Source organism: Benincasa hispida, chromosome 9 (genome assembly GCF_009727055.1).
Source record: "Benincasa hispida cultivar B227 chromosome 9, ASM972705v1, whole genome shotgun sequence".
Taxonomy (NCBI): domain Eukaryota; kingdom Viridiplantae; phylum Streptophyta; class Magnoliopsida; order Cucurbitales; family Cucurbitaceae; genus Benincasa; species Benincasa hispida.
The window spans coordinates 65,436,051-65,462,512 of record NC_052357.1 but is presented as its reverse complement, the minus strand read 5'-3'; the positions used below and the strand labels follow the sequence as shown (position 1 = coordinate 65,462,512).

Here is a 26,462-nt window from a genome sequence, read left to right as displayed (position 1 = left end):
TAGGTTTTTGGACTGCGGGATCTAGACATTTTTTTATAAAAACATTGGAATCATTTTTACAACTTCCAGCTTGGGTACACTCCTCAGCAAACTGGCGCTATGTGTTGTAACGAATGGAAATATGACCTTTTTTGACATGTTTTGTTCCTATCAGTATTGATGAGTTATGTTCTTACTCAAATCGTTTTGGTTTTGAGTGAGACTGTAGGTATATTACTCAACTGTGTTCCTCCAAAAGTTGTTCTTCCCTGGAACACCTCTGGAGTTGTAACGGGCGTAAAGCTAGTTTTCACTGTTACTTACCCTCATTTTGGGGTTGCCTAACACATGTGCTTTGAGTATAATCCCAATGAATTTGTACACGATCGGGTTTATCCTTATGTAGTACCCCAAAGGTACACGAAGGGTTTAAATTTTTTATGATCAAGGAAAGCTAAAAGTGTTGTGTTTTTCAACAACTATAACTCCTTGGAGAGATATCATTATAAGGTGGAGCACAGTCCTCATGAAAGTAGTTGTTTTGCGTTAGCGTTCCAATGAATATGAACTAGCTTGAAACTTCAATAAGATAGTGTTTGAAGAACCTACATCAAAATAACAGAGAGTTTGTTGATGGGAGTTATCTTAGTTAGGTCGATTCTATACTTCTAAAAGTGTGGAAACCTTGATAGGCATGTAGTGAAGTTGCAATTTGCCTCATTTGCCTATAGGTTTTTTTCACTCAGAAATCTTACTATTTGTAAGCAGAATTGCAAACATTGAGATTTTCCGTTGTCTTATCAGAAGGCAATCGTAGGATGGATCGGTATGAATTTGGTCAAGCCATGGATGCCTCAAGATTGGAAGTTCGATGTACTTTTAAATCGGTAGGGATCTTTATTAGATCAGCCTGATTTGGGTAGTTAAGACTTTATTAGGTTTTAAAGTATGGATTCTTACCAAGCAGCAACAAGTGTGGTGCTGCATTGGCAAAGCGTAGCAAGACTGTTCAGGCTCCGAAACTTTTTTTGCAAAGTTGTTAATACGTCACGTTAGAGGGCGCCGTTTGACTTAATAAAGAAATTTCTCGATCTGTTCAGGCATGTTAAAGTCGATTCTACGAATCGTTTTCTGTCCACTTGCAGTTAATTCATAATCTATTGAGAATCTGGCAAAATGACATCAAAGACGGACCTTCTGAAAGGCAATCTTTAAAGAATACATTTATCATTAGTGCAACGCCGACTGGATCGTAGCGCCAAAGGTCAAAAGCAAAAAGGTTTTTTGCAAGCTGAATCGTGTCCATTTACGGGCGTCTGAAACAGGCTGTTCTCGATTCTTGGAACATTACGGTATTGGATTCAAGGTGGTGGTTAGTGTGCTGTGGTGGACAATTGTTATAATATGTTGTTGTACAATAGATTGACATTCAACGCTTCAGTAAGTCTCTTCTATGATTTGTATGATAGACTATCTTATCATAGCGATCTTGGGGTGGTGTAGGTCTATACTGACTAATAAGCTTGTAGACTCGGCGATACCTTAATTGCAAATGAAAGATTTTGGAGAGGCTCTAGGTTTCTTTCTAGGTATACATCATTTTCGGGATCGTTATAGACAAAGTCTAGCACGTCTCAGGCATCGTAATTTTTGACAACATGTAATTCAGTACTCGATGTTAGTAATTCTAACAGGGTCCTTACCTGCATTCAGGCATGGAGTCACTTTGTCTTAAGGACATTGTTCCTAAGTACGTCATTCAGAGATGAGGATAGAGGAGAGATAGATGGCCCATATGCGTCTCTCTAGTGGCAGTTGATGTACGCAGCTCTTTACTTTCGTCAGACATCACTACGGGTGGCTTGAGTCAGGTTTTATATCTTTTCGGTTTCAGTTCTTAACCATGCCAAAAGGGCATTGGATAGCATTTGTATAATGACGAGGACTCACATACTTGTGTATGGATCCAAATTTTTGATCCTTACTGGTACACAGATTTTGACTTTCAGACTGATTAAAGACTCTTTCGCAAGTCCCATCCAGGTTCACGTCTCTACTCATAACGGTAGGAGCGGTTGTGGGTCTGAAGTACTAAGAGAGGTTGCTTATCTCGTCGATCCCATCTATGGAGGTGAGTACGTAGCAGCTTTGCCGAAGCTGCTCTAAGGAGTCGTTCTGTCTGGCTTCAGGAAGTCTTGACATAATGGTAGGTTTCCAGAATGTAGCCTATTACCCTATTAAAAACTCTCCACCTCGATCCGATCGAAGTGTTTTAATCTGTCTATCCAATACGTTTTCAACTTCAGCCTTGAACTCTTTGAACTTTTCAAAGGATTCAGACTTTCGTTGCATAAGATAAACATACCCATACCTAGAGTAATCATCAATAAAACTGATAAAATACTCATAGCCACCTCGGGCTTGCACATTCATAGGACCACAAAGGTCAAATGTAATAACTCAAGAGGCTTTTTGGATCTATAAACTTTTCCAGTAAAAGGTCATTTAGTCATCTTACCCTCAAGGCAAGACTCACACACTGGTAAAGAATTTTCTTCTAGCTCACTTAGAAGTCCATTCTTCACCAATCTCTCAATCCTATTGAGATTGATGTGCCCTAAACAAAGATGCCGAAAATGGGCATTTTCTTTTGGAGAAATACATTGATGTTTTGATTGAGTTACGACAGTTTTAAACAACTTTATGTTATGGAGGGAATTAATGGCTAACGGCGTTAGCATATATAAATTACTTTCCAGATTTGCTGTACAACTAGTAATACCATATTTATGAATAAACTCTTTATCCACATTGAAAGAAATAGTGTATTTACATTGCAATAAACACTTTATAGAAATGAGGTTTCTCTTAAGCTCGGGAACAATATTATACATCATTCAAAACTAGAAACCTATTCTGTAAAGCTAACTAAAGCCCTCCCACTGCTACAGCTAAGACGACGTGCCCGCTGCCTACTCGCATTGTCATCTCACCAGACTCCAGCTGTCACCAAGATCTAATCCCCCCAAAAAGAAGAACAAACGTGATTAGTGGCGCCCAAATCAATTATCCAGGCAGAATCATCGTTCTCTACTAAACAAGTTTTAAGTACAAATAAATCATATTTACCTTTATCTGCCTTGGGGGCCTTTATTTCTTTCAGCTAGTGTGGACAGTTCTTCTTCTAGTGTCCATCCTGATTTCAGTGGAAACACTTTCCCTTTTCAACTGGTGGACGTCTTCTTGGGGCGACAGACAGTGGGTTAGTAGGTGTCTTCCCTTTTTCCCTTACCACCCTTCTTCTTTTTCCCCTTTGTAGAGTTAAAAGTAGAAGGTGCAGACTTCGTTCCAGAGGTCGAACCTCTATGGAATGTGCTAGAGGATGAAACAACATTTGCCTCACTCTTCTTCCTCTCCTTACTTTTCAGCAAAGATTGGTAGGTCTGCAACTCGTTGAGGAGAGTTGTAAGGTTATATTTCACTTTGTTAAAAATCACATTACTAACAAAGTGCAGGAAGCTCTCCAGCAAAGAATGCAGGATTATGCTAACCTGGGTGCCCTTATCGATGGTAAACCCATTCAACTCCGCCACATTGAAGTGGACCATAATGTTAAGCACATGTTCACGAACAGAGGTGTCTTCTTCCATTTTAGAGTTGAATATGTACTTAAGAGCCTCATGCATAAGCTGTTTAGACGATTGTCTAAACATCCTCCACAAGGACTCTATGATCTCACGCGCGTAGACCATGGGCTCATGTTTCTTAGCCAAGACTTCAGAAAGACTTGCCAAGATGTAGGCTTGGGCCTTCTCATTTGCCCGTGTCCATCGCTCGTATGTCTCTCGAAAATTTCGAGGACAGACCCTCGTAAAGGTGAACATGAGATCCTCGATGATAAGAATCGTCGTGATCATGTGTTTCCATGTTGAAAAATTATCGTCAGTTAATTTTTTGACGCTAAGCAAAGCTAACATGGTTGTTTCCATTTTGAAAAGTTGTTTCTAAAAATACGAATAAAACTTTATTAGATTTTGCTAAACCACATTTAACCAATTAGTTTTGCAAAACAGTTTCAAGTACCCTAAGTGAAAAACTTCTATTTTATAATGATACCCTAATGAGGTAGGACAAATGCCCTTTCGCTGGGATGAGACATTCTCAACCACTAGGCAGAACCAACTTTTGGAATTGAACCTAATAGCCACCATTCATTCGGTCTAGAACTGTTAACCTTTAACAATTCTGCGTAAGTGTGATCCTTCGCTTTCAGTACCAGAGTCCCATCCTAATGAGCCCACCGTATGGAAGAAGCAGATTAGGATAAGAGACTAAGTTACCTTATCCTCTTACAGGATATCAATTAAAGAAACACAAAACTACCATCATTTAAGTGGACACTCCCAGAGTTCCTCGAGACGATGCATAGTAACTTTATTCAACCCAACAAGGGAGACCGAGGGATATGCTGTCGTACTTTCTGCTCCCACTTACTATGAACACTCTCTCCATCCACCTTGATATTGACCTACCCAAACACCATTCGTTAGGGGGACACGCCAAAGATGCCTTGAGGCCGAGGGTAGATCTCACGGACTATTTAGAAAAAACATGAAAGGTTTAAGTGAAGCATCTCATGCCCCAAGTATCTCCTACTGAATGTTCTACCTAGGGGATCATTAACCTAGACAATCCGGCTACTGATTTTAGTCTAAGTCGTCTTTTTAAAACTATGCTCATAAACAATGTTTGTCTATGAAATATGAACAAGTTAAAGTAGTCACATTTAAACACTTTAATGAACTGTCCTTAACTTGCATGTATGCACCAAATCTATCTAATTCACCTTTCCAGGTAAGTTCCCAGGTAGGGGTGTTACGTTTCCGTCAACTTAAATACCCCAGCCTATATAGAACCCGCCTTAGACAAAAGGTCCCTTATAGATTTGCTACACTTTAATCTTTTATTAGTCAATTTAATCCTATTAAACTGATTAAAAGATTAAAGCCTTAGGGTTGCTAATTATATTAGAACCGTGATCTTATGTCTATGTGATCCAAGATTTAAACATTTTAAAACCATGAATTAAACCTAAGTGAGCGTACATATCTTTCTTATTTATTTTAGTTCTATTTTCTCTTTTAACTTTTAGAAAGAAACAACTAAAAAACCCATTGCACACAACTAGGTGTTTATAATACTTATAAAGTAACCTATGTGTCATGCTTCATGCAATGTCTGGTCATTACTATACATAACTTTTATATACGCGTAATAACCAAGCAAACATGCTTTCATTCACCCTCATACTATAACAATTATAATATAAAGATGATGCATGTCAATGCTTTTTATGCATGCATAAATATAACTCTTAGAATATATGATGCATGAGCATGCTCTTACAAAATTAAATCATGCTTCTCTAAATTATAATATTTACAATAAAGAGATGATACATGACCAATGCATAACCTAAGATGGAATTTATATATGTGCATACCATATGACATATACAAAACCACACATCGCATGTATTAAACCAAGGATTAATGGATCGGGATGAGCCTTTACAAAAAATCGGAATGAAATAACCCTATCTATTACGTTTTTCATCGAGCGAACCAGGTCTTGAACTGCTAGGAGGACTCCATCGTTTAGTAAACGTCGAAGATAAATGATCATCCAGTGCGTACTAGACGATAGGTGCAAAAGCTAAACGATCGCTTAGACGACAATGAGGTTGCGAAGCCTGATCGTTTATGCGATTACTTAACGCGGCGAAAGGTAAACGATTTACCGTGCGTTGTTAAGCAATCGTTTAGTTAGTTACTAAGCGATGAAGCTTGCTGAGCTAAACAATCGTCTAGTGTGTGCGCGCGTTAAACGATACGTGAACATCTCATCGTCTACACGACCCAATACTCAACTATTGCTTACCCCATCGTCTACACGACCCGATCAACCCTTAATTGTCTCCTTCCTTGAAGAACTACAACTCTTGCTCCGAACTTCTTCACGAACGACTCAAGACTCAAATTGACTTTGAATTACAAGCTCAATAACGATTAATAATGCCCAAAAATGCAGGGGCCTTTACAATCAATCGAAAATGTAAAAGAATTAAATAAAACTGAGGCTAACATCCCAGAAAACTCCATTAATCCGCACATCCACAACAATTTAATAATTAAACAAAGTAGACATGCACCCACCAAGAATGTATATGTAATTCGTTGCAACAATGGAATTGGAATATCATAACCTGGCTCTGATACCAATTGAAGGAACTCTTAACAAATATCATCCATGAGCATGTTTGGATTTTTCTGATTTCATTGTGATTGAAATACAACACATACATTCTAATAGAAAGTTATGCAAATTAACACTAATTAACGACATGCTTTGATAAATAAAAAACAAGGGAATGAGTTTTCATACCAATTAAAGACTCTCTTCAATCTCAAACTCAAATGCAGCGGATGAACCTCTATGAACTCTATCGCCCAACAAAACAGCCGGCTGCGGCAGCACGATCGTCTACATGAATAGCAACAACACGAACAAGCATGAACAAGTAAGAAGCGGGGACAACATCACCAGTTGGAGCCTTTGGTATTCTCGGAGTGAGAATCCAAAGTGTGGTCTTTGGTGGATTTGGTAGAGGTAGGAGGAAAAACTGATAGTGTAGACGATAAGCAAGTGGGAGAGACAGCTATTGTATAGCAGGGATGCTTATCGTTTAGACAAAGCTACACGATCGTGTAGGTTTTACTAAGCGATCGTCTAGTAAAATGTATACTATCGTTTAGCAAACGCGGCATGCTAGGCGATTGTTTAGGAAAGCTAAGCGATCGTTTAGGGAAAGGCGTTCGATTGTTTAGACACTGATGTGCGATCGTTTAGACGACGAGACTCTATCGTATGGGCTCTCAAGCTAGGCAATCGTTTACGTTTCCACATCGATTGCAATTTTTTCGAACTTCTTTTTTGCCTGAAACAAACTTTCATTTTATTCTTTGGTTACGATAACCGAACACGGCTGCTTCTACTAACGCACGATTGAAGAGAATAATTCAACCAATTATCTCATAATTAACCAATTTAATAATAATAAATGAATATAATCATATTATATTCTTATCCTATAGTTTGATATCATATATCTACTATAGTAATTTCTCCTCCACTTGATATAAATCATATTTATATCTAATTTCCTCCAAAATAATGTATCTCATGCATTTAGCCAATTATATCATATATAATTAACCGGTTCAATTATATTATATATAATCGAACTCTCTCTTGTCAATTTGAACATTTCAAACTGACCTAAACACTGATTCTCGACTTTATCCAAGCTACTTAGGGGACCTAATGGACCTGTGGCTCGAAGCTCCAACAGTATGTGAATAGCTGACTAAACTCTTTAGTCACGAGATCTACCATCCGTTAACTGTCAGACATTCCACTAAAAACCAACAGTTGAACTCTTCTTACACAGATATATTTCTGTGTCCATTGGATATAACCAATCATGAGTATGATGACCCTTCACAAATGCTCGTAAGTACACCTAGACCAATTTATTGTTTTGCCCCTGTAGTTGCATCTCACTTTTTAAATACCACTGATTCCTCTAATGAACAATACAACATAGTCCAACTATGTGTGAACACCTCTCAGGCCAAGAGAAGGTGTGTGACGCCACATCGTTCAAGCCTTAGAATCAGCCCTTAAGGGAGCTATCTATCTACTTACCCCTACTTCGGGGAAGGAGTGAATTCCATCTTGTATAGCTGAGTTTCCAGCTCCCAAATCAGACAAATCCCCAAAATGGTAGGTTTGAATCGACGACCTGACCACTTGCACCCACACAAATCAAAGGACCACCCTCAATGGCAGGATTTCCCAACTCACTTAGGATTGAGGTCATGTTACTTATGGTCATCCTAGTAAAGTAAAGTCTCTATCATGAATGGTGTTATATAACGATACGTTAACACTTCGTGGTCAGGTCTTATACAAACTCTTTGTATAGGACGCCCCCGCTCACATGTCCCCTACACATTGAATAGGATTAAAGCATTTGTGACAAGTCACAACACTTATGACCATTCCACAAAGCGGGCCGCATCCGTAGTGTTACCAGGATAAGACTTTCTTCCTATATCCATATACTATAGACCATTTTGGTTATCATTCAAGACATGATCCACTTGTATGTCACCACATACATGCTTAAGTTACATACAGATAACCAGGGATTTTATGTTTATTGGTTTGTGGTAAAGTAAATAAAACATACAACTCAGCAAATTCAAGATATAAAGTAAAATATCATATATTATACAACACAAGCGTTCGTACAAACTGTTTACAAACTACAAGACACGACACTTTAGGGAATCAACCTCAACAGTTAGAGCACTAAGTTTGAAACTGATAGAATGCTCAAGTCATAGATTAAAGGTGGGATCGTCAAAATTCTCAAGCCGCGTACTAAGATCGAAGCTAATAAGGGGTGGAAGTCAGAGCCGTTAGAGCATAGAGTTGGAAACTGACGGAATGATCAAGTCAAAGACTGAGGCTGGGATCGATGGAATCCTCAGGTCGCATACTAAAATCGAAGCCAATAGGGGGAGAAGATCAGAGCTGTTAGAGCAATAAGTTAGAAACCGATGGAATGCTCGAGTCAAAATTGAGGCTGGGACTGATTGAATCTGATAGCTTGTACAAATACAAGCTATTGTAGCCTTTTACTTAGAATTATGAGGGTTAATGAGCAAAATATGCATTAAAATGACTAAGGATTCATGTGAAAAAATGAGCTTGTGTCGATCAACGCTGAAAATTCTACTAACCCTATATCATGTGTTATCTTACGTCAAAATGTCTATTTTTGTTGTTTTCGCAGAAATTGATCGCATGCGTTGATCCCAAACCATCATAAAGTTGATCGTATGCGTTGATCTTAATGAAGAAAATTTGGTCGCATGAGAAGCGCAGCTACAACGATAGCCACAATGAGAAGATGATCGCGAAGTGGGTGGGATACGTTGATACTCTAGAAAAAACAATCATGAACGCATACCTCAAGAGTATCAAAGAGATAAGATCATGATGACATTTCACCTACTACGACAAGAATGGCAGGGAAAGTGCGAGATTACTAATGTTGTCGGCGTTTGAGCTCTACAAATAGAGCCTTGGAGCCCAAATTTAGAGCATCCGAGACTTTTGCCTTGAGCAGATTCCTGTGATCACAGACGAGAACATGAGCAAGACATTCTTTGAGAGTTCTTCACTTCCACAACTTCCTCCGATTGATGACCGGAGCTTCGCCAGAGATAGAGCTCGAGAGAGACTACTCCATCCATTGCACCACCGACAGCGTTGACACACATCTGATGAAAGCAAGAGATTGCCTACATTTAGCCCTCCACCTTTCTTCTTACCTCTGTGTTGTATTACATTTTGGCTGAAGACATTAATACATTCTGTAATCAATGCATCTTTTTAGTTCCTTCAACATCATTTTCATCATCATCTTCTACTTTACCACCTTTTACTTTCATTGCAATGAGTTAAATGCAAATTGCAAGAGTTATTGCATACTCAATCATGCGACATAGTGATATGATGCATGTAGTAAACCATCGAGAGGTGTGCATTGCGCGAGTATAGTATGTCAATCCTCTTTTCTTAGTGCGAGGCTATCACAATTCTTGTCTATGAGCTGAATAGCTATAACCAACTGCTCTAAAAGGTAAGTAGTGGAACTCACTAAGCAAAGTAAGCAGTGTTCCTAGAGATAGGAATAATCTTATGCTCAATGCAACCATGCGTTATAGAGATATAAGCATGTGGCTAACCATCGAGAGGTGTGCAATGGGTTAGTGTGGCGAGCTGGGATTACCCTTGTGACAAACTTAATGACTTGGTAAAATTTCTCTTCAACTCTACTTCTCCATGCATCTCTTTAGACGTTAACGGTTGTCGCATCTCCGCTAATTCTCATAGACAAACTTTAGTTGCTCAGTCTGTTTAGTTAGGAGTAGAAGTAGCGCATAGTTAATCGACTTCTTTCTCTTTATTTTTATTCACCGACTCAAACACATTACTTTATGAACATCATTTAGTTGCAAGTCCCTGTGTTCGACCTCGGATCATCCCGAGAAACTTACGTTCTCGTTATACTTAGCGAGAGAGCAAGAAAACTTGTGACAAGAACGCATGGTCATCGCATACACGATTAATGCATATTTCATATTCTTCAACTTATTGAACATCGCATGCACCATCAATGCATGATCAATGCCTGACCATCGACGCATAGCAAAATATCAACAAAACCAAAATATTTCTTCCATCAACTCAGACTACGTACTAAGATCGAAACCAATGAGGGGTAGAGATCAAAGCCGTTAGAGCATTGAATTGGAAACCGATGGAAAGCTCAAGTCAAAGACTGAGGCTGGGACTGACGGAATCTTCAGGCCGCATACTGAGATCGAAGCCAATAGGGGGCAAAGATCAGAGTCGTTAGAGCACTGAGTTTGAAACTGACAGAATACTCAAGTCAAAGACTGAGGCTGGGACTGATGGAATCCTCAGGTCGCATACTAAGATCAGATCCAATAGAGTGCTAAGATCCTCAAGGACTTAAGGTAGAATCTTCAGGTCACAGAATAGAATCGGGCTAGCAAGATGAATGTTAAAATTGACCCCCAAGCTACCTTGCGTTTTGTTCATAGCTGCAAAAAAGTGGGGGGAGGGGGGGTTGGGTTGGGTGGGGAGGTGCAAGTTAGTAAACTAAAATATATACGATTTAAAATGTAAAAAAATANGAGGGGGGGTTGGGTTGGGTGGGGAGGTGCAAGTTAGTAAACTAAAATATATACGATTTAAAATGTAAAAAAATAGTGATAGAAAATTTAAAGGGGGATTTGTTAAAAAAAATTGAATTAAATGGAATCAAATTGCGTTTTGTTCATAACCGCGGATTAAAAGGCAATTTCCTAATTTTTATTTTGAACTTTCTCATCTAGGGACATTTCAAAAGTGAGTAAGGAGCCAAATAATTTGTCTACTCTCAACTTTGTTATATCTTGAACTTCCTCAATAGTAGTGACTTTTATGTAAAATATCTTGGGTAGAGATCTATGTACCTTTCTGACAAGTTTTTCTTCTAGAATCTTTTCTCCGAGAGCAAACGACTCATTTGCAAGAAAACGTACATTAAATTCAGTAATGGATTCTTCATCGTGCATTTTAAGATGCTCAAACTTTGATACCATCAACTGCAACCTGGACATCTTTACTTTAGATGTTCCCTAATGAGCAACAGACAATATGTCCCACGTTTCCTTAGTTGAGACACAAATGTTAATTAATCTGAATATGTTACGATTTACACCATTGAATATGGCATTCAAGGCACGAGAATTTCCCAAAGAGTCTTCATCTTCTTCTCTAGACCACTAAGATCCTGAATTCAAAATTTCCTTTCCATCATCAGTTTTGATGGTAGGATGAGTCCATCCGGATACAACAACCTTCCAAGTTTTTCTATCAATAGACTTCAAAAAGGCAGTCATTCGAGCTTTCCAGTAAGAATAGTTTGTTCCATCAAGAACAAGTGGATGGGTGGTAGAGCCTCCTTCTTTGATTCTTTCCATGATCAAAGCACCTGAGATAAAGGTGAGTCACTCTAATACCAATTGAAAAAGAGCTAGGTGACTCATTATTCAATATATAGATCTTAAATAGAAAGCACTGACAACAACTGTAACAACAAAAAATACCAACAATAAGTAAACAAGTAAAAGTACACAGTAGTTAGTAACCCAGTTTGGTGATGACCATCTACGTCTAGGGGGCAGAAAGCCTAGGAAAGATAATCCATTAATATTAAAGAGTTAAGTAATTTATAGCATAGTACTTATCTGTAATACAACAACTACTACAGTGGCTCACGTAGAGCTTAACTCACACTGCACCTAGGCTCCCCTTAGATGTGAGACTCCCTCCCAACTAAACTTAGGCTCCCCTTAAGTATGTTAATATTAGCATCTGACACTTCAGCACCTGACAGTGTGTGAGACTCCTCTCAACTTGAATATCTTCCTCTTGGACCAGTAAACTCCCTTCACTGAAAACGCTTAGGTCCCCCTAAGACAAAGAATTCCTTCTCTGAAGTTAAGTTTTAGGCTTCCCATAAGACTAAGAATCCCTTCTTTGTTAGCAATGGGTTAGGCTCCCCTTAAGACTATAAAACTTTTCAAAATGTTTCACTCAATAGATGGATAACATGCAGAGTGAGCAAACGAGCAAGAACATGATGTAGAATTGTTTGGTCGAAGTACAGAAAAACGTCTTTCTCAATTACAAAAATGTGGCAATCCTAAACGGTCTACAAAACTCACTTTAAATAAACACACCCAATAAAGAAAATAAGCCTTCATTAGGAATAAAAAGTTGTAACACCTGGACTCTCACAAGATTCCTTAGGTTGAGAGAAGAACTCATATTTAAAACCTTGGAAGGAAAAAAAGTTTGGCTAAGTCCCTAAACTATGCCTTGGAGTTAAGAATACTTGATGGGAACCTAAGCTGGAAATTTGAAGGGTAGAATTTTGGCTAAGTGTCTGAACTATGCTTTAGAGGGAACATTGGCACTTAGAAAAAATTTTAAGTGTTAGGACCATGTGGTTAGAAGTGAAGTATGTGTTTATCTACAAAAGAAGAGGATAAAAAAAGTTTGGTCAAGTATTGAGAGAAAAATGTTGGAATTCAAGAATTGAAAGCATAGTAGATTGGAGTCAGAATTTTGGTTAAGTGTTTAAACTATGCTTTGGGCCTAGAAAAGCTTAAGGGCATGAGTTGGCCTAAAAGCAGCAAAATTTAGCTAAGTATTAAAAATGAAGATTGGAAGCATAGTTGAGCATTTAGGAGGGATAAATGTGCCTAAACACTTAGGAGAAAATGAAGCCATGCATTTGAACCTTGAGAGGGGAAGTTTGAACTTATAGCATGGTCAAAAAATTGGCTTAGTGTTAATGGCAGGAGTTGAACGCATAGTTTAGTCCATAGGGGGAAGAATTGGTTAAGTGTTGGACAACCATGCATTGAACTTTGCACGACAAAGTGAGAAAATAGGGTTGGATGCGTAGTGTGAGAGTGGTGAACGCATGGTGTGTTAAAGCTGAAAATTTGGCTAAGTGTTGAAAGTGAGAGTTTGATGCATAGCCACTAGAGAAGTTGAAATGTGACTAAAGTGTTTAGACTATAGTTTGGAGGGAGTTAAGAGACTTAGGAGAACCTTCAACTGGTGAAATTAGGTGTGCAAAAGTTGAGTAGGAGTGGAACACATGGAACATTTAGGGTTGAAAATTTGACTAAGTGTTGGACAGCTTGTTGGACACACACCATAGTAGGGGCATGTTGGATGCCTAGGGTGTGGAAAATGGAGTGTTTGGACGCATGCTTGATAAATGGACACGTTTGGACGCATGATGGGTGAAGATTTAGGTTATGCATACACTAGTTTGACCAAATTTCTAAGGAGGAGGTTGCTAACTCGGAGGTGGACACCTTAGGAAGTTAAGTAACAACATGACGTAAATTTGACTAAGTGTCAAAGCATGAGGTGGATGCCTAAGGTACCTTGAGGAGCATGCAAAGTGTTGGAATGAAACTTCAGAGGGTAGCATGAGTTGACCTAAGGTAGGTGAAGAAACCTAGCCTTTCATGCAAGTAGGAGGTGTCAAAGGCTAAGTGTTGGACCTTGCATGAAGAAGACACTTGGATCTTCTTTAAGTAGGTGGTGTCATGCATTGGTGCCTTGAGGGGATGATGAGGATGGTTTTCTAAGGCCTATAAATATCCCAAAGGAGCCTCATTCCCCATGAAAAGTCAAAGCTCTCTAAAGAGGACTTAAAAGGGGGAGTATTGGAGAGAATTAGGGTTTTGGAGGAAGAGCATGCGTTGGAGTAGACCAACCATGCATCCATGAAGTAGTTCAGGCGTCCATCTGAGTCTGTGATGATGAGTTAGGAAGGTAGCCCATGCGTCCAAGATGGTGTACCACGCGTCCGACTGGCCTAGGGAGCTAACCATGCGTCCAACTGGTGCTAAGGAAGGCTATCATGCATCCACAGTGGTTCTGAGTTGATCCAAATCCTGTTTTAATGTCCGTTGGAGTTGGTAAGCTATGTTTAGGGCCAATAAGGTATTCTAAATTTATTCTAGCCCTAAACACGAGTTTCTAAGCTAACTTTGAGCTAAGTGGAGGCTCAAGATTCCAAAGGAAACAAGGAAACTAGAAGGCTTGGAAAGTAAAAGAACCTCTGCTAAGTAAACTGTGAGTGGTATTCCTTTATGGTCCTAAGTATATCTTTTTAAATTCTAAGTTTATGTTGTTGAATGAGTAGCTTGAATGAGGATTAAAGTATGACGCACGGGATGGTATGGGGGTTAGAAGACCTAGTTCCTGAGCCTGTGGCAGAACCTCGTATGAGATGGTCAGAGAGCTGACGGGTTTAACTTTTGAGCCCATAAGAGGGGATCTATGTACACATAGGAGACATAGTAGTAATAATATGAGGAATATATTTAACTATCTACTGTGTGTGTAGGTAGAATAGAGAAATACTCGTTTGAGCTTGGGATTTGAGTAGTAACCTCGCTTTATGGATATGCTATTTGAGCTATTTATCTTTATGGGTTGAAAGAGACCCTGTAAGTTGTTTACCACTCACTGAGCTTCTTGAAGCTCATTCTTTTCTTTTATGTTTTCCTTCCTAGATAGCAGAAGACCATGAGTTCCAAGGTGCTACTAAGGTCAAGATCTGTCACACTGTAGCCACACTTCCGAGCTTAGCTACTATTATGAGTTTTTGTAGTTAAGAATCTGGAATTACCCAGTTGAGTTGAGAATTGTGAAAACTTTGTATCTGTTGTGATAAAAATAAGTTTAGCCAAGAGTTGTTGCTTAATCATTTAGCTCGAGTTTAGTAAGCAAAACAGGTTTAGATTGACAGTAGGTATCACAAAATGGTGGTATCTACCATCCTTACGCCTCTTTTTGGGTTCAAGATGTGAGCTCGAGAGGAGGTGTGACAAAAACTACACTTAAAAAAGGAATAAATCGATACTAAATATCACACCCGGATATTTCTAAACATGGAAAATATTCTGCAGGAAAATACTCTGATGTCACAATTGGATGTTAATACTTTATTTGAGATATCTGCAGAACCACTACATTAGAGAAAATTATACCGCCAACAAATCAAATCTCCAACAATTTTAAAAAAGATAAATTATATAAGCAGTAATAATATAAACAAAAAAATGCATGAAATAAAAAAAATAGGTAAACCGTGATAAGAATACAAATATTTAAATATATAGAAAAATTGAAAAAGAATTAGATAAAACTGAATCAATTCGAAAAAGGAAGGTTACATAAAATTGAATTTGATAACAAGATATATAAACAAATCGAAAAGAATAAGATAAAATCGAAATTGATAAGAAAAATGTATAAATAATCGAAAAAGGATGGGATAAAATCGAATATGATAACAAAAGATAGATTTTGATAGATATTCATGGAGAAAATTCAGAAATATACAAAATTCTGTTATAATAACGAATCAGGAAAACAATGATAGTTAAAATTTCATAAATTTACAGTACAATTACACTGTATGTAAGTGTATGTTAGTTAATTAGTAAAAACTGATATAAATATAACTACAATAATATGATAAGTGCTAAAACTGATAAAAAAATCGAAGAATCCGACGTTGGAATTAAATATGTTAATAATAATCTAATAAGTTAACAAAAAAATTAAAAAGATAATGTAAATTTAAAGATTTACAATAAATTGAAATTTAAATGGAGAGAGAAAGATTGAGAGATTGATTTTATTTTTTTTAATGGATTCGAAAAATAGTTATAGAAATCCAATATGAAGAAAAACTATCAATTCAAATTTCAAATTTCAAATTGGGCAAAAAATGTGCCACTTCTTTGTCTAACGTCTGTAGGGTTCAAAACTAATAACCTGATTCAGGTTATACCAATTACACTATATCCAATATTTTTTATGGAAGACCATATGAAGGGCAAACGGGATATTATAAAAAGTGGTCTCACGTGAGTGACATACTTTTTACCAAAAATCTTATTATTTCCGGAGTTTAGCTAAACTATTATTGGCAAACACAATGTACCTTTTAAATTTAGTATATAACTTTTATGTGTGGGACACCTACAATGTATTTTAACATTTTTTTTTAAAATTCTTTAATTTAACTTTAAAACATTTATGGACGGTGCGTGTATTTTAGGGTTTTTTTTTTATTTTTAAATTTCTATACTATGAGAGAAAATTAATTCAGATTATTAAACTTTGAAATTGTTTCACTTAAAATAATCTTAAACGATATAATTTATAAACTTTTAGGAGTGAATCAATTTCAGCATTTTATCGAGTTTCATTTCAATCTCAGTCATATGTATTAGAGAAAATTCTCAAATTAAATAATTGGCATTAGTGATAGTTTTTAAATAGAATCAAGTAAACATAATTATAAATTATAATAATTTCTTTTATATAATTTTCACATTAACGAAAATTTTAAATATAATAATATTTTTATTGTAAATCAGGTTACTATTATTTTATGAAAGAATGTTTTATTTTTAATGCCACTGTTAATCTACAATTTTTTTAAAAAATAATTATATTGTAAAAAAAGTACTTGGTTAGTTTCGTAATTATTTCTTCAATATTTTCTCCTCTAAACTTTATCATTAGAATTGTTCTAAAACATATTTTCCACCAAAAAAAAAAAAAAACTAAAACTTGGAGTTTATAAAAAGTACAATTAGATTCTAGGTTAAGAACTTGGTCAAACTCGACATACTGATCTATTATTTTCAAATTTAACTAAAATCGTATACTTATTTATAGTAAACATTTATTTAACTAAAAGTTTCATTAAAAAAATCAATACATTTTAGAAAAGATTAAAGGTGATTAAAGATAATTAGAGAGATTATATATATATATATATAACCATTTAAAAGAGTTAATAGACAAAAACAATACACTCAAAAGAGCTAACAAACCAACAAGGAAAAAAACCAATTAATACACAATAAAAAATGCATACACACAAATCAAGAATAAATATTTAAAGAAAAAAAATCTCAGATCGCACGACATAACTAATGAAAATAAGATGTACATTGGAGAGATTTTTTTGGTCCAACTCAAAAGTTCATGTTGGTCGGATTGGCTATCCGAATGACCCGAATAAGGTCTCCAACCCAACCTAACCCTAAAATTCAAGTTGGATTGAGTTGGGTTGTTGGATTATTTATTATTTATTTTTTAATTACATTTTTTATTAACTTAAAATACCTAAATTTGTGTACAACACATACTAAAAATTAAAATTTCATGAAACTCAAATGTTAATATCAAAATCTAAGAAATCTATTATAAACTTCATACAAACATCGATAAAAATATATGTGAGTTATAATATTGGGTTGTTTTCAATATAGGAAAATGAACTAAAATATTTACAAAATATAGCAAAATTTCAAAATCTATCCAAATCTATTCGGTTCAGTCTACTATTAATAGATCCTGAAATTTTGCTTCATTTTGTATATTAAAAATTCATATTGGATTGGATCAATCGAATTTTTAAAAGGTAATTCAAATTCAACTTAATTAAAAAAAATAAAAAAATTCAACCCAATTTAACCTAACCATCAAAACCAACCTAATCTAATCCTTATAATTTGGGTTGGTAGTGCTAATTGTATGGATCTCGGAACATTCTGGCTTTTGATCCCAACGCAAAATTGTTGTACTTTTTGCAAAAAAAAAATAAAAAAACATTTCCCAATGCTCTAATCGTACGGGAAAGGACGGTCCGTAGCATTTTCAATATTTTCCCATAAGGAGATAACTAAATTCATTATTCACACACCTTGGGACCCACCAACTGTCGGCGTGTCTATTTCTGATTGGTTTTAACTGACGTAAAATATTGATATAAATATGACAGTTTTTGTCGCAGAAAAAGTTCGGTGATCGAATTGCAAAACCGCATCACATCACCGAGGAAAAGGAAGAGGAAAAGAAAACTCTAATTCAAGGGAAAAAAAACCAACTGAAAACGACAATATCAGAATCGAATTGCGAAATTTCGATCCCTATTTCTTTTGATTCTGCACTGTTCTTCGAGTCTTGTTTTGAGATTTTCAGTTTTCCCCTGGTTCATCTGATTTAATTTCCTCCGATGAATTTCTCAGTTTAGTGATGATTTTCTCTCTCTTCTCTCTCTCTTGCTGCTTTTTGATAATGTTAGGTATCAAGCATACGGCATGCGCATAATTAGAAGCTGGAATTGTGAGGATCATCATTTTTCATCAATTGCATTATTGAATTTTACGTTATGTGTTAGGTTGTAATCCTGTGATTCCCGAAATCTCTGTTGTCGCCGTTGGGGAAGTGATTCTACAGTGCATATTCTTTAAATTTTTTTTGTTTGTTGAATTTGATGCTTTCTAGGCAGTTCATAGTTTCCTGAAATGTGCATGTGTGAAAGTCATTGCGTGAAAAATGATCAGCGATGCTTAATATAGTTGAGATTGGAGAAAACAAGGTGGCTTAACTCCTGACAGTGCGAAGTAAAGTAATTGTTTTCTTCTTCTCGACCTGATTCTATCAGATGGCATGGGGGAAAATCTACAGAAGAAGAATTAAAGTTTTTACCCTGGCTTTAGTGATGTACCTGGATTATAAGGCAAAGTTCCCTCATCCCTCATCCCTGTTTACCTCTCCACTGTTTTCTTCAAGCAAGAAACAAATTCACCTGCTTATATTTGTTTTTTTTTTTTTTTTTTTTTTTTTTAAATAATTAATAATTTATTAATTTTAATTTTGTGGGTATTTCTGAAGGCATTACAAAAAAGAGAGAAGTGGATTAGCAAATCTAAAAATCCAGCCTTATGGGAAGAAGCACATGAGCGTAATGCAAAGCGTGCATTGAGTTTGATGATAGAGCTGGAAGGGCTGTGGGTGAAATTTGGACAGTATTTATCTACTCGAGCAGATGTTGTCCCTGATGCTTACATACGCGTCCTCAAACAGCTACAAGACTCTCTCTCTCCTCGTCCTTTACAAGAGGTTATCTTTTATGCTTTTTATTTTTGTGAACGAGAAGAAAATTAATTAATTGATCATAGATTGATAAATGAGATAGACCTTTAATAGCTACTGTGCTTATTCCAATCACAATATGATGGAGGTAGGATGTGAATCCCTAGGTTAATCCATTTTACCCTCATTTGTGTGTGAGTCCTAGATAAATATGGTCCTTCTCATGTATTCTACACATCTTTATCATTCTAATAAGATTCATAAACTTGATTTTTGGAGAATTATCTCCTTTGGTCCTTTTAGGTTACGTCACAATTTCTCAATTAAACATGCTTCATTTCTCTTTTAGTTAATTGTTAATATTCATTCGCCTGCCTTATAAATCTTTGCCTGCAAAAAGTCTTCGAACATTTCAAATCCTTGATGCGAATGTACAGTTCCTTATCATGAGATGGTGAGGAAGTTATATCTTCTTCAATTCTTTTTAAATCTTGCCATGTTTGTGGCAGGCTAAACCTCAGAAGCTTATAGCATTGTTTCTCAGATTTCTAATTGGCATGTTCGTTATACTTCTTTCCATTACAGTTTCGCCAGACCATACATAAAGAGTTGGGGAAACGAATCACTGATATATTTGCAAACTTTGTGGAAGCACCCCTAGTAACTGCATCTGTAAGATCTTAAATCTTACCCTAACAGTTGTTACTTGTAGAATACAGTTGAGTCACTAGAGTAGGTTCTCAACCAGTAGATATTTTATTTCAGGTGTAGGATTTCCAAGTTTGAAAATTCCCTTATTTATCGCATTTGATTCTGTTAGATAGCCCAAGTGCACCGAGCAACTTTGCTTGATGGAAGGGAGGTGGTTATCAAAGTGCAACACGATGGCATAAAGGCAGTTATATTGGAGGTTAGTATGTTCTATAGACTTTAAGATGTTTGATCAAGACATTTGATGAGCCTTCTGTCTGATTAATAAGCATATGATGACTATTTTCAGGACTTGAAGAATGCAAAGGCGGTTGTTGATTGGATAGCCGAAGTGTGACCTTAATCCCCTTATAGATGAATGGTGCCGAGAGACTCTCAAAGAACTCGACTTCAATCTTGAAGCTGGTATGCCTTTTGAACTTACTGTAAAAGACACTTAGCCTATCGTTGCTGAGTGAAGGATTACGTTACCCAGCATTTCAGCTTATCATGAGTTTGGCACCCAACCATGGTTTTATATTGTTTAGTGAAACAATGCATCTTCTTCCAGTACGCCAATAGATTGCTTCTTCTGTTATTATCTATATATTGCACTGTAACCTAAATTCCTAATTGGCCAAACTCATTATTATAGTTTACTTCCGTGCATCTGTTCAATTCCAGGTCATGGCGTTTATTTAAAATTAAAGCCACCTAATTCATTATTTCCTTTGCCTCTTTTTTTTCCCCTTTTCTTTTAAATTATTTATTTATTTCATTTTGTAGAGAACACCAGGACGGTGTCTAGAAATCTTGGCTACTCGGATGACAATAAAGGCCTTGGGAATGTAAATGTTTTTATTCCGGAAGTTGTTCAGGCAATTTTCCTACCTTATAATATCATATTTTCTAGAATGCCTGGTTACTATTGAATCAGCATATCGTCACGGTTATAATTAAGAATGTAGCACTATTTGAAAGTAATTTGTATGATAATTTTAGGGAAGTTATTTCAAATGGTAAAACGGTTGAAAATATTTATAAGATATAGAAAAATTTTAGAATTATCAATGATAGACGTTGATAGTATCTATTAATATTTTGTAAATATTTTGATTCATTTTTCTATTTTAAAAACAACCCATAATTTTTTTATTTATTACAATATTAAGAGGCCAACATAAATGACAAATGAAAATATTTTATCGGTCAAGAGCTGAAGAACTATTGAGGAACTTCGTCAATAACAACTTGTTTGAGATAAAGATTAGTAAAATTAGAAAGGTAGATTGCCGATCCGAGTTGCTCTCAGGTCGACAGTTTGTTCTTCCACCCAGCATTTGCTAGACTGAACAAAAAAAAAAAAAAATTTGAAAAGTAAGTTCTATTGTTGTAAGCTAGAAACGTTAATCATGTTGAAGGTTTCCCAATTGCTTTTTTAGCTTATTTGAAAATTTTTCAAAGAATATATACACATCTATGCCACGCAACTCTACAACATAAAAGTCATTATCTTAAGGATTGATCTTTGCTCATAACTTAGCAACATGTTTAACACTTAGTGTATTTTCTAAGCATTTGGAATGGAGAAGTTATTGCTTATGTAGTTCCGCATATGCATAAAAGATTAGGCTGCTTATATACTTAGCTGTTGTTCTGTGTTTCTGTGGCAGTCAACAGAGAGGGTTCTAATTTTCGAGTATATGGACGGCATACGTTTAAATGACTCTGCTAGTCTGGAAGCATATGGTATTGACAAACAAAAAATTGTTGAAGAAATCACACGGGCTTATGCACACCAAATTTATGTTGATGGATTTTTCAATGGCGATCCCCATCCTGGTACTTGATCATATATGTGCAGTCATTTTAATGTAAATAAATGTAAATTAATTTTTTAAAAAAATAGCAGTAGAAGATTTGTTTCTGGTAAATAATTCATTCAACCTTGGAATTAGGCAATGCCCAATCATTTTGTAGTTCATAATATAAATGAATTTGTATCTTGTAAGAAAATGTTTGAGGGTAGATGTGAAAAGACCAAATTAATTATATATATATATATATATTAATTTTCAAGACGAACATTCTCAGGAGTTGTTGGGGGTGTACTTTTAAGAACTATTTCAGAGATTAACCAAACTGTTTTAAATTCTTTTCAATTTTAGCAAATGCATAGATAGTTATCTTATCTTATTTTATTTTCATTTGTTTTTTCTCCATAATATTTTAAAATAGTAACGTGTATCAAGTTATGTTCACAAAATAATGATTTACTCTATATGAATAGTAAATTTAACAAAGAAAAGAAAGCAATGAAAACATGTCAATACATTTCTTTGTTTCATGACGTTTCTGTAATGAATCTGTAATTAGAACTTACCAAACAAGGTAGTTTTTTACGTTGCTAAAAGAAGTTTCTAATCATGCTATCTAAACGTCCTCAGAAATTCAGAAAGCTGAATAAGTACAAGAATCATAAGACTGGCTTTATGGAAATGTTAAGGATGTAACCAACCCAGTACAATAGTTGCTTTAGTGCCTTCTTTGGTTCTTTGTGCAGGGAATTTTCTCATCAGCAAGGAACCTCCTCATCGTCCAATTTTGCTCGACTTTGGGCTTACAAAGAAGTTACCGAACACCATGAAACTAGCACTCGCAAAAATGTTTTTGGCAGCTGCAGAGGTTTGTATGGCATTATTATTTGGGTAAAATATAAACAAAATTAGACCACAAATCTATGATTTCCTTCACATTTATCTTTTTAACATTTGATCCTTTTGTTTAGTTTAAATACAATTGTCAATTTAAAGTTTGATCCATGCCACTCTCTTCTTAAGTGCAACATTGCAAGATTGTAGACTTACCAATGTTGAAACTATGACTACACAGTTTATTTAATATTTAAAACATCATCATCAATAGTAAATTACATGTTATAAACAGTAAACTGTCTGCATTTTACTCTTCAAATGTTGACAGTGTTTTGGTTTTACAAGCTTATTTGATCAGTTTACTGTCAGTATGGTTGTTAATAACATAGCTCCCTTCTTACAGCCACAAAAACCAATCATATCCCCCTCGATTATTTAGTTCACAATTGTATTTATCTAGTTATCGCCTAAAGTATATCTTAGACAACTGAAGCATTCATGTCTGTTTATGTGCTCAAATTTCTTATTTTCCCTTAACTATTTGTTTATCGAACCGTATAATTACCCCCTCGATGCAGCTTTCTATAGTATTAATTTATTATTGTTATTGTAGGACATCTAGTTTGGTAAGAAAATTATTTGGTTTGTTGTTCTTCGTGGACCCTTAGTTCACACCATTTTCTTTGAATATGGTAACGGTTTGTAAACAGCTTCTTTGATAGCGTGACCATGTTGCTCTTCTATCCTCCTTTGCTGAAATGGGATTTAAGTTTAATCTTGATATGCCGGTGCAAGCAATGTCTGCGGCAATTGCATTCTTTCAAGCAACTCCTGCAAAAAAAATCGCAAGTGCATGCCAAGCTCTTGAGAGTCATGATTATCTCTGATGTTTCTTACAGATTTTCATTCTCTGATATATTTGGTTGAAAATAGAATATTTGCCCTAGGGACATTTTTGTCTTTTCATGTGTACCCTAGGGTTTCAACTTTTTCTATTTAAATTGTAGCCTCCGGGCATTATTCTGTATCACATTATTATAATAAAAGTTCTCTGCACTGTAGTTTTTCCTCCCTATACTAGGATTTTCCACGTAACAAGTGTGTGCCATTTCTCTTCTCTTTACTTTTCATCATGGTATCAGAGTGAGATGAAACCTTGGCCACCATTGAGAAAAACCCAACAGGAGAATTGCAAGGGCCATCTGGCACTATGACTACAGAAATCGAAGTTGTCGTTCAAACAGCCATGGAACAGTATTTTCAGATGATGATGCCCCAGTTTCAGGAGATGATTGGATCAGCCATTAACAAGCTGCACAGATCAAGATTCGGATCACACCACCAACCGCACGGGTCTGCTGCTTCTGGCCCTAGTCAGCTGCACGAACAAATCAGATCTCCAACCTCAGCGTCCTATGGAGACGATCGAAATACCTAGCAGCCCTCGGTCGAGTCCAAGCCGCACGCGTCAGATGATCAGCTTCCTCCAACGCCGATCCTAGCCGCCGGTGTTGACGCCCAGCCGTACGCTGTTCCAGACGCACGCGATGCCCAGCCGCACGTGATTCCACCTGTTCCAGCCGCCAGATTTGATACCCAGCTGCGTGAGTCAGCGCCGATCCCAGCCACGAGCTTCGATCTCTCAAGCCATGTTCTCAAGCTGTCGTCGCATATGGCTGTCGGAATCTCTCACAATTCTTTCCAATCGAGCGGTTCTAATTCTTTCCAGCCAAGCAGATCTGATTACGTTCAGGAACAGTTGGCCCCGTTGTAGCTTTAGATTAAATAGCAGAATGAGTCAATATAGCAACAGATGGCCAGTCTTGGAAAGGCTTTTGGAACTACGTCAAATGGTCGAGGAGAAATTTCTAATTGCCCAGCTTATTTAGGAAGCCCGGTAACTTATTTCCCTACTTTATCTACAGCTCAATTATTTTATGGAAATCCTGCTAATTGTATTGTAGGAGAGAAATTAAATGGCCATAATTATTTTTCTTAGTCCCAATCTGTGAGAATGGCTCTCGAGGGTCGCCATAAGTTTAGGTATTTGACTGGCGAAATACCAAAACCTAGACAAGGCGACCCTCGGGAACGCATATGGAAAGGAGAGGATTCTCTACTCCGATCTATGTTAGTAGGGAGTATGGAACCCCAAATTAGAACACCACTGTTGTATGCTGCTACTGCAAGGGATATTTAGGAGGCTGTGAAAAAGTTGTACTCTAAACAACAAAATGGAGCTCGACTATATGTGCTCCGTAAACAAGTCCATGAATGTAAATAGGGGACCATGGATGTCATAGCTTACTTCAATAAGCTGTCTGTGATTTGGCAAGAGATGGATTTATGTCGAGAGTTGAATTGGAGCTGTTTGTCTGGAGGAGTTTTGCACTATCAGTTCGAAGAGATAAACTGGGTCTATGATTTTTTGGCAGGGCTTAATCCAAAATTTGATGCTGTGCGAAGTCAAATTCTGGGAACTCGTTCAGTACCCTCTTTGATGGAAGTGTGTTCTGAAATTCGTCTTGAGGAAGATAGGTCTAGTGTCATGAATAATCCAGTAATTCAATCAACAGATTCTATTGCGTTTAAAGTGTCAGGAACTGACAAACAAAATGGAAAAGTACCTCTGGTCTGTGAACACTATAAGAAGCCCTGGCACACTAAAGAGCAATGCTGGAAGCTATATGGTCGTCCTCCAAATGGTAAAAGATGACAATCAGGACCTAGACGAGCATTAGCAAGTGAATCGACAGCTGGTCATCAACCACAGAATCAGGAGACGAGTCAGAATGGCTCTAGTACAATGGGTGTCAGTGCAATCGCACAATCAGGTACATATCACTCTTGTGGCCTTATTAGTATAAATGGTAGAAAACCATGGATTCTAGACTCAGGAGCTACGGACCATCTAACTGGCACGTCCGAACAGTTCTTGTCTTATTACCCGAGTGCTGGGAATGAGAGGATCAGGATCACTGATGGATCCTTCGCCCCTATGGTCAGGAAAGGCCGTTTATCACCCTTTGAGGGTTTTGTTTTCCAAGACGTTCTACATGTGCCTAAAATTTCTTACAATTTGTTATCTATTAGTAAGATTACCAAAGATTTGAAATGTCGTGTTATCTTCTCACCTGATGTTGCTATTTTTCAGGATCTGAACTCGGAGATGACGATTGGCATTGCTTGGCATGATGGGGGGCTCTATTTCCTTACTGAAGATGCCTCCTCTAGGATTTGTGATAGGACTAGTTTATTGTCTTCCTGTTTTTCCAATTCTGAAACTGATTATATGTTATGGCACTTTCGTCTCGGACATCCAAGTTTTCATTATATGAAATATTTATTTCCCCATCTATTTCATAATATTAATGTTTTTAAGTTGAAATGGGATGTGTGTGTCCAAGCTAAACAACCTCGCGTCTCGTTCAAACCCCAACCTTATAAGCCTTCGAAACCCTTCATCCTCTTCCATAGTGATGTGTGGGGTCTGTCCGATTACGACCACTACTGACAAACGGTGGTTTGTAACCTTTATAGACGACCATACTAGGTTGACCTGGGTATTTCTCCTTACTGACAAGTCTGAAGTCACTTCTGTCTTCCAGCAGTTCTACAATTCTATAAAAACCCAGCTCAACGCAGAATCACCATTCTTCGGAGTGATAATGATCGAGAATTCTTTAATAATAACCTCGGGGAATTCCTTGCCTCTAAAGGAATAATCCATCAAAGTTCATGTACTTATACCCTACAACAGAATGGTGTGGCTAAACGAAAAAACCGTCACCTAATTGAGGTTGTTCGATCACTCATGCTATCCACATCTCTTCTGTCATACCTCTGGGGAGATGCTGTTTTGACAGCAGCTCACTTAATAAACTGAATGCCTTCTCGGGTCTTAAAGTTCCAAACTCCTTTTGACTATTTCAAAGA

The 26,462-nt window shown here is 36.7% G+C and overlaps 1 protein-coding gene across 1 annotated transcript; it reads left to right on the top strand.

Annotated features, from left to right (window-relative positions):
- Positions 1 to 1,914: 1,914 nt before the first annotated feature.
- Positions 1,915 to 26,462, top strand: LOC120084857 (aarF domain-containing protein kinase 1-like). Its single transcript, XM_039040671.1, has 10 exons — positions 1,915 to 2,110; positions 18,485 to 18,531; positions 18,982 to 19,209; positions 19,768 to 19,854; positions 20,003 to 20,092; positions 20,220 to 20,298; positions 20,659 to 20,750; positions 21,546 to 21,714; positions 22,436 to 22,557; positions 25,681 to 26,462. Exons 1-10 carry the CDS (start codon positions 1,915 to 1,917, stop codon positions 26,038 to 26,040), a joined length of 1,470 nt encoding a protein of 489 aa, XP_038896599.1. The 3' UTR covers positions 26,041 to 26,462.

Bases quoted from the DNA above. Each gene is read 5' to 3' on its own strand.
- LOC120084857 (XM_039040671.1), top strand. From the start codon at position 1,915: ATGACGAGGACTCACATACTTGTGTATGGATCCAAATTTTTGATCCTT. The intron at 19,210-19,767 runs GTTATCTTTTAT...TTTCCATTACAG, and splicing joins CTCCTCGTCCTTTACAAGAG to TTTCGCCAGACCATACATAA. The intron at 20,093-20,219 runs GTTAGTATGTTC...TTGATTGGATAG, and splicing joins TAAAGGCAGTTATATTGGAG to CCGAAGTGTGACCTTAATCC.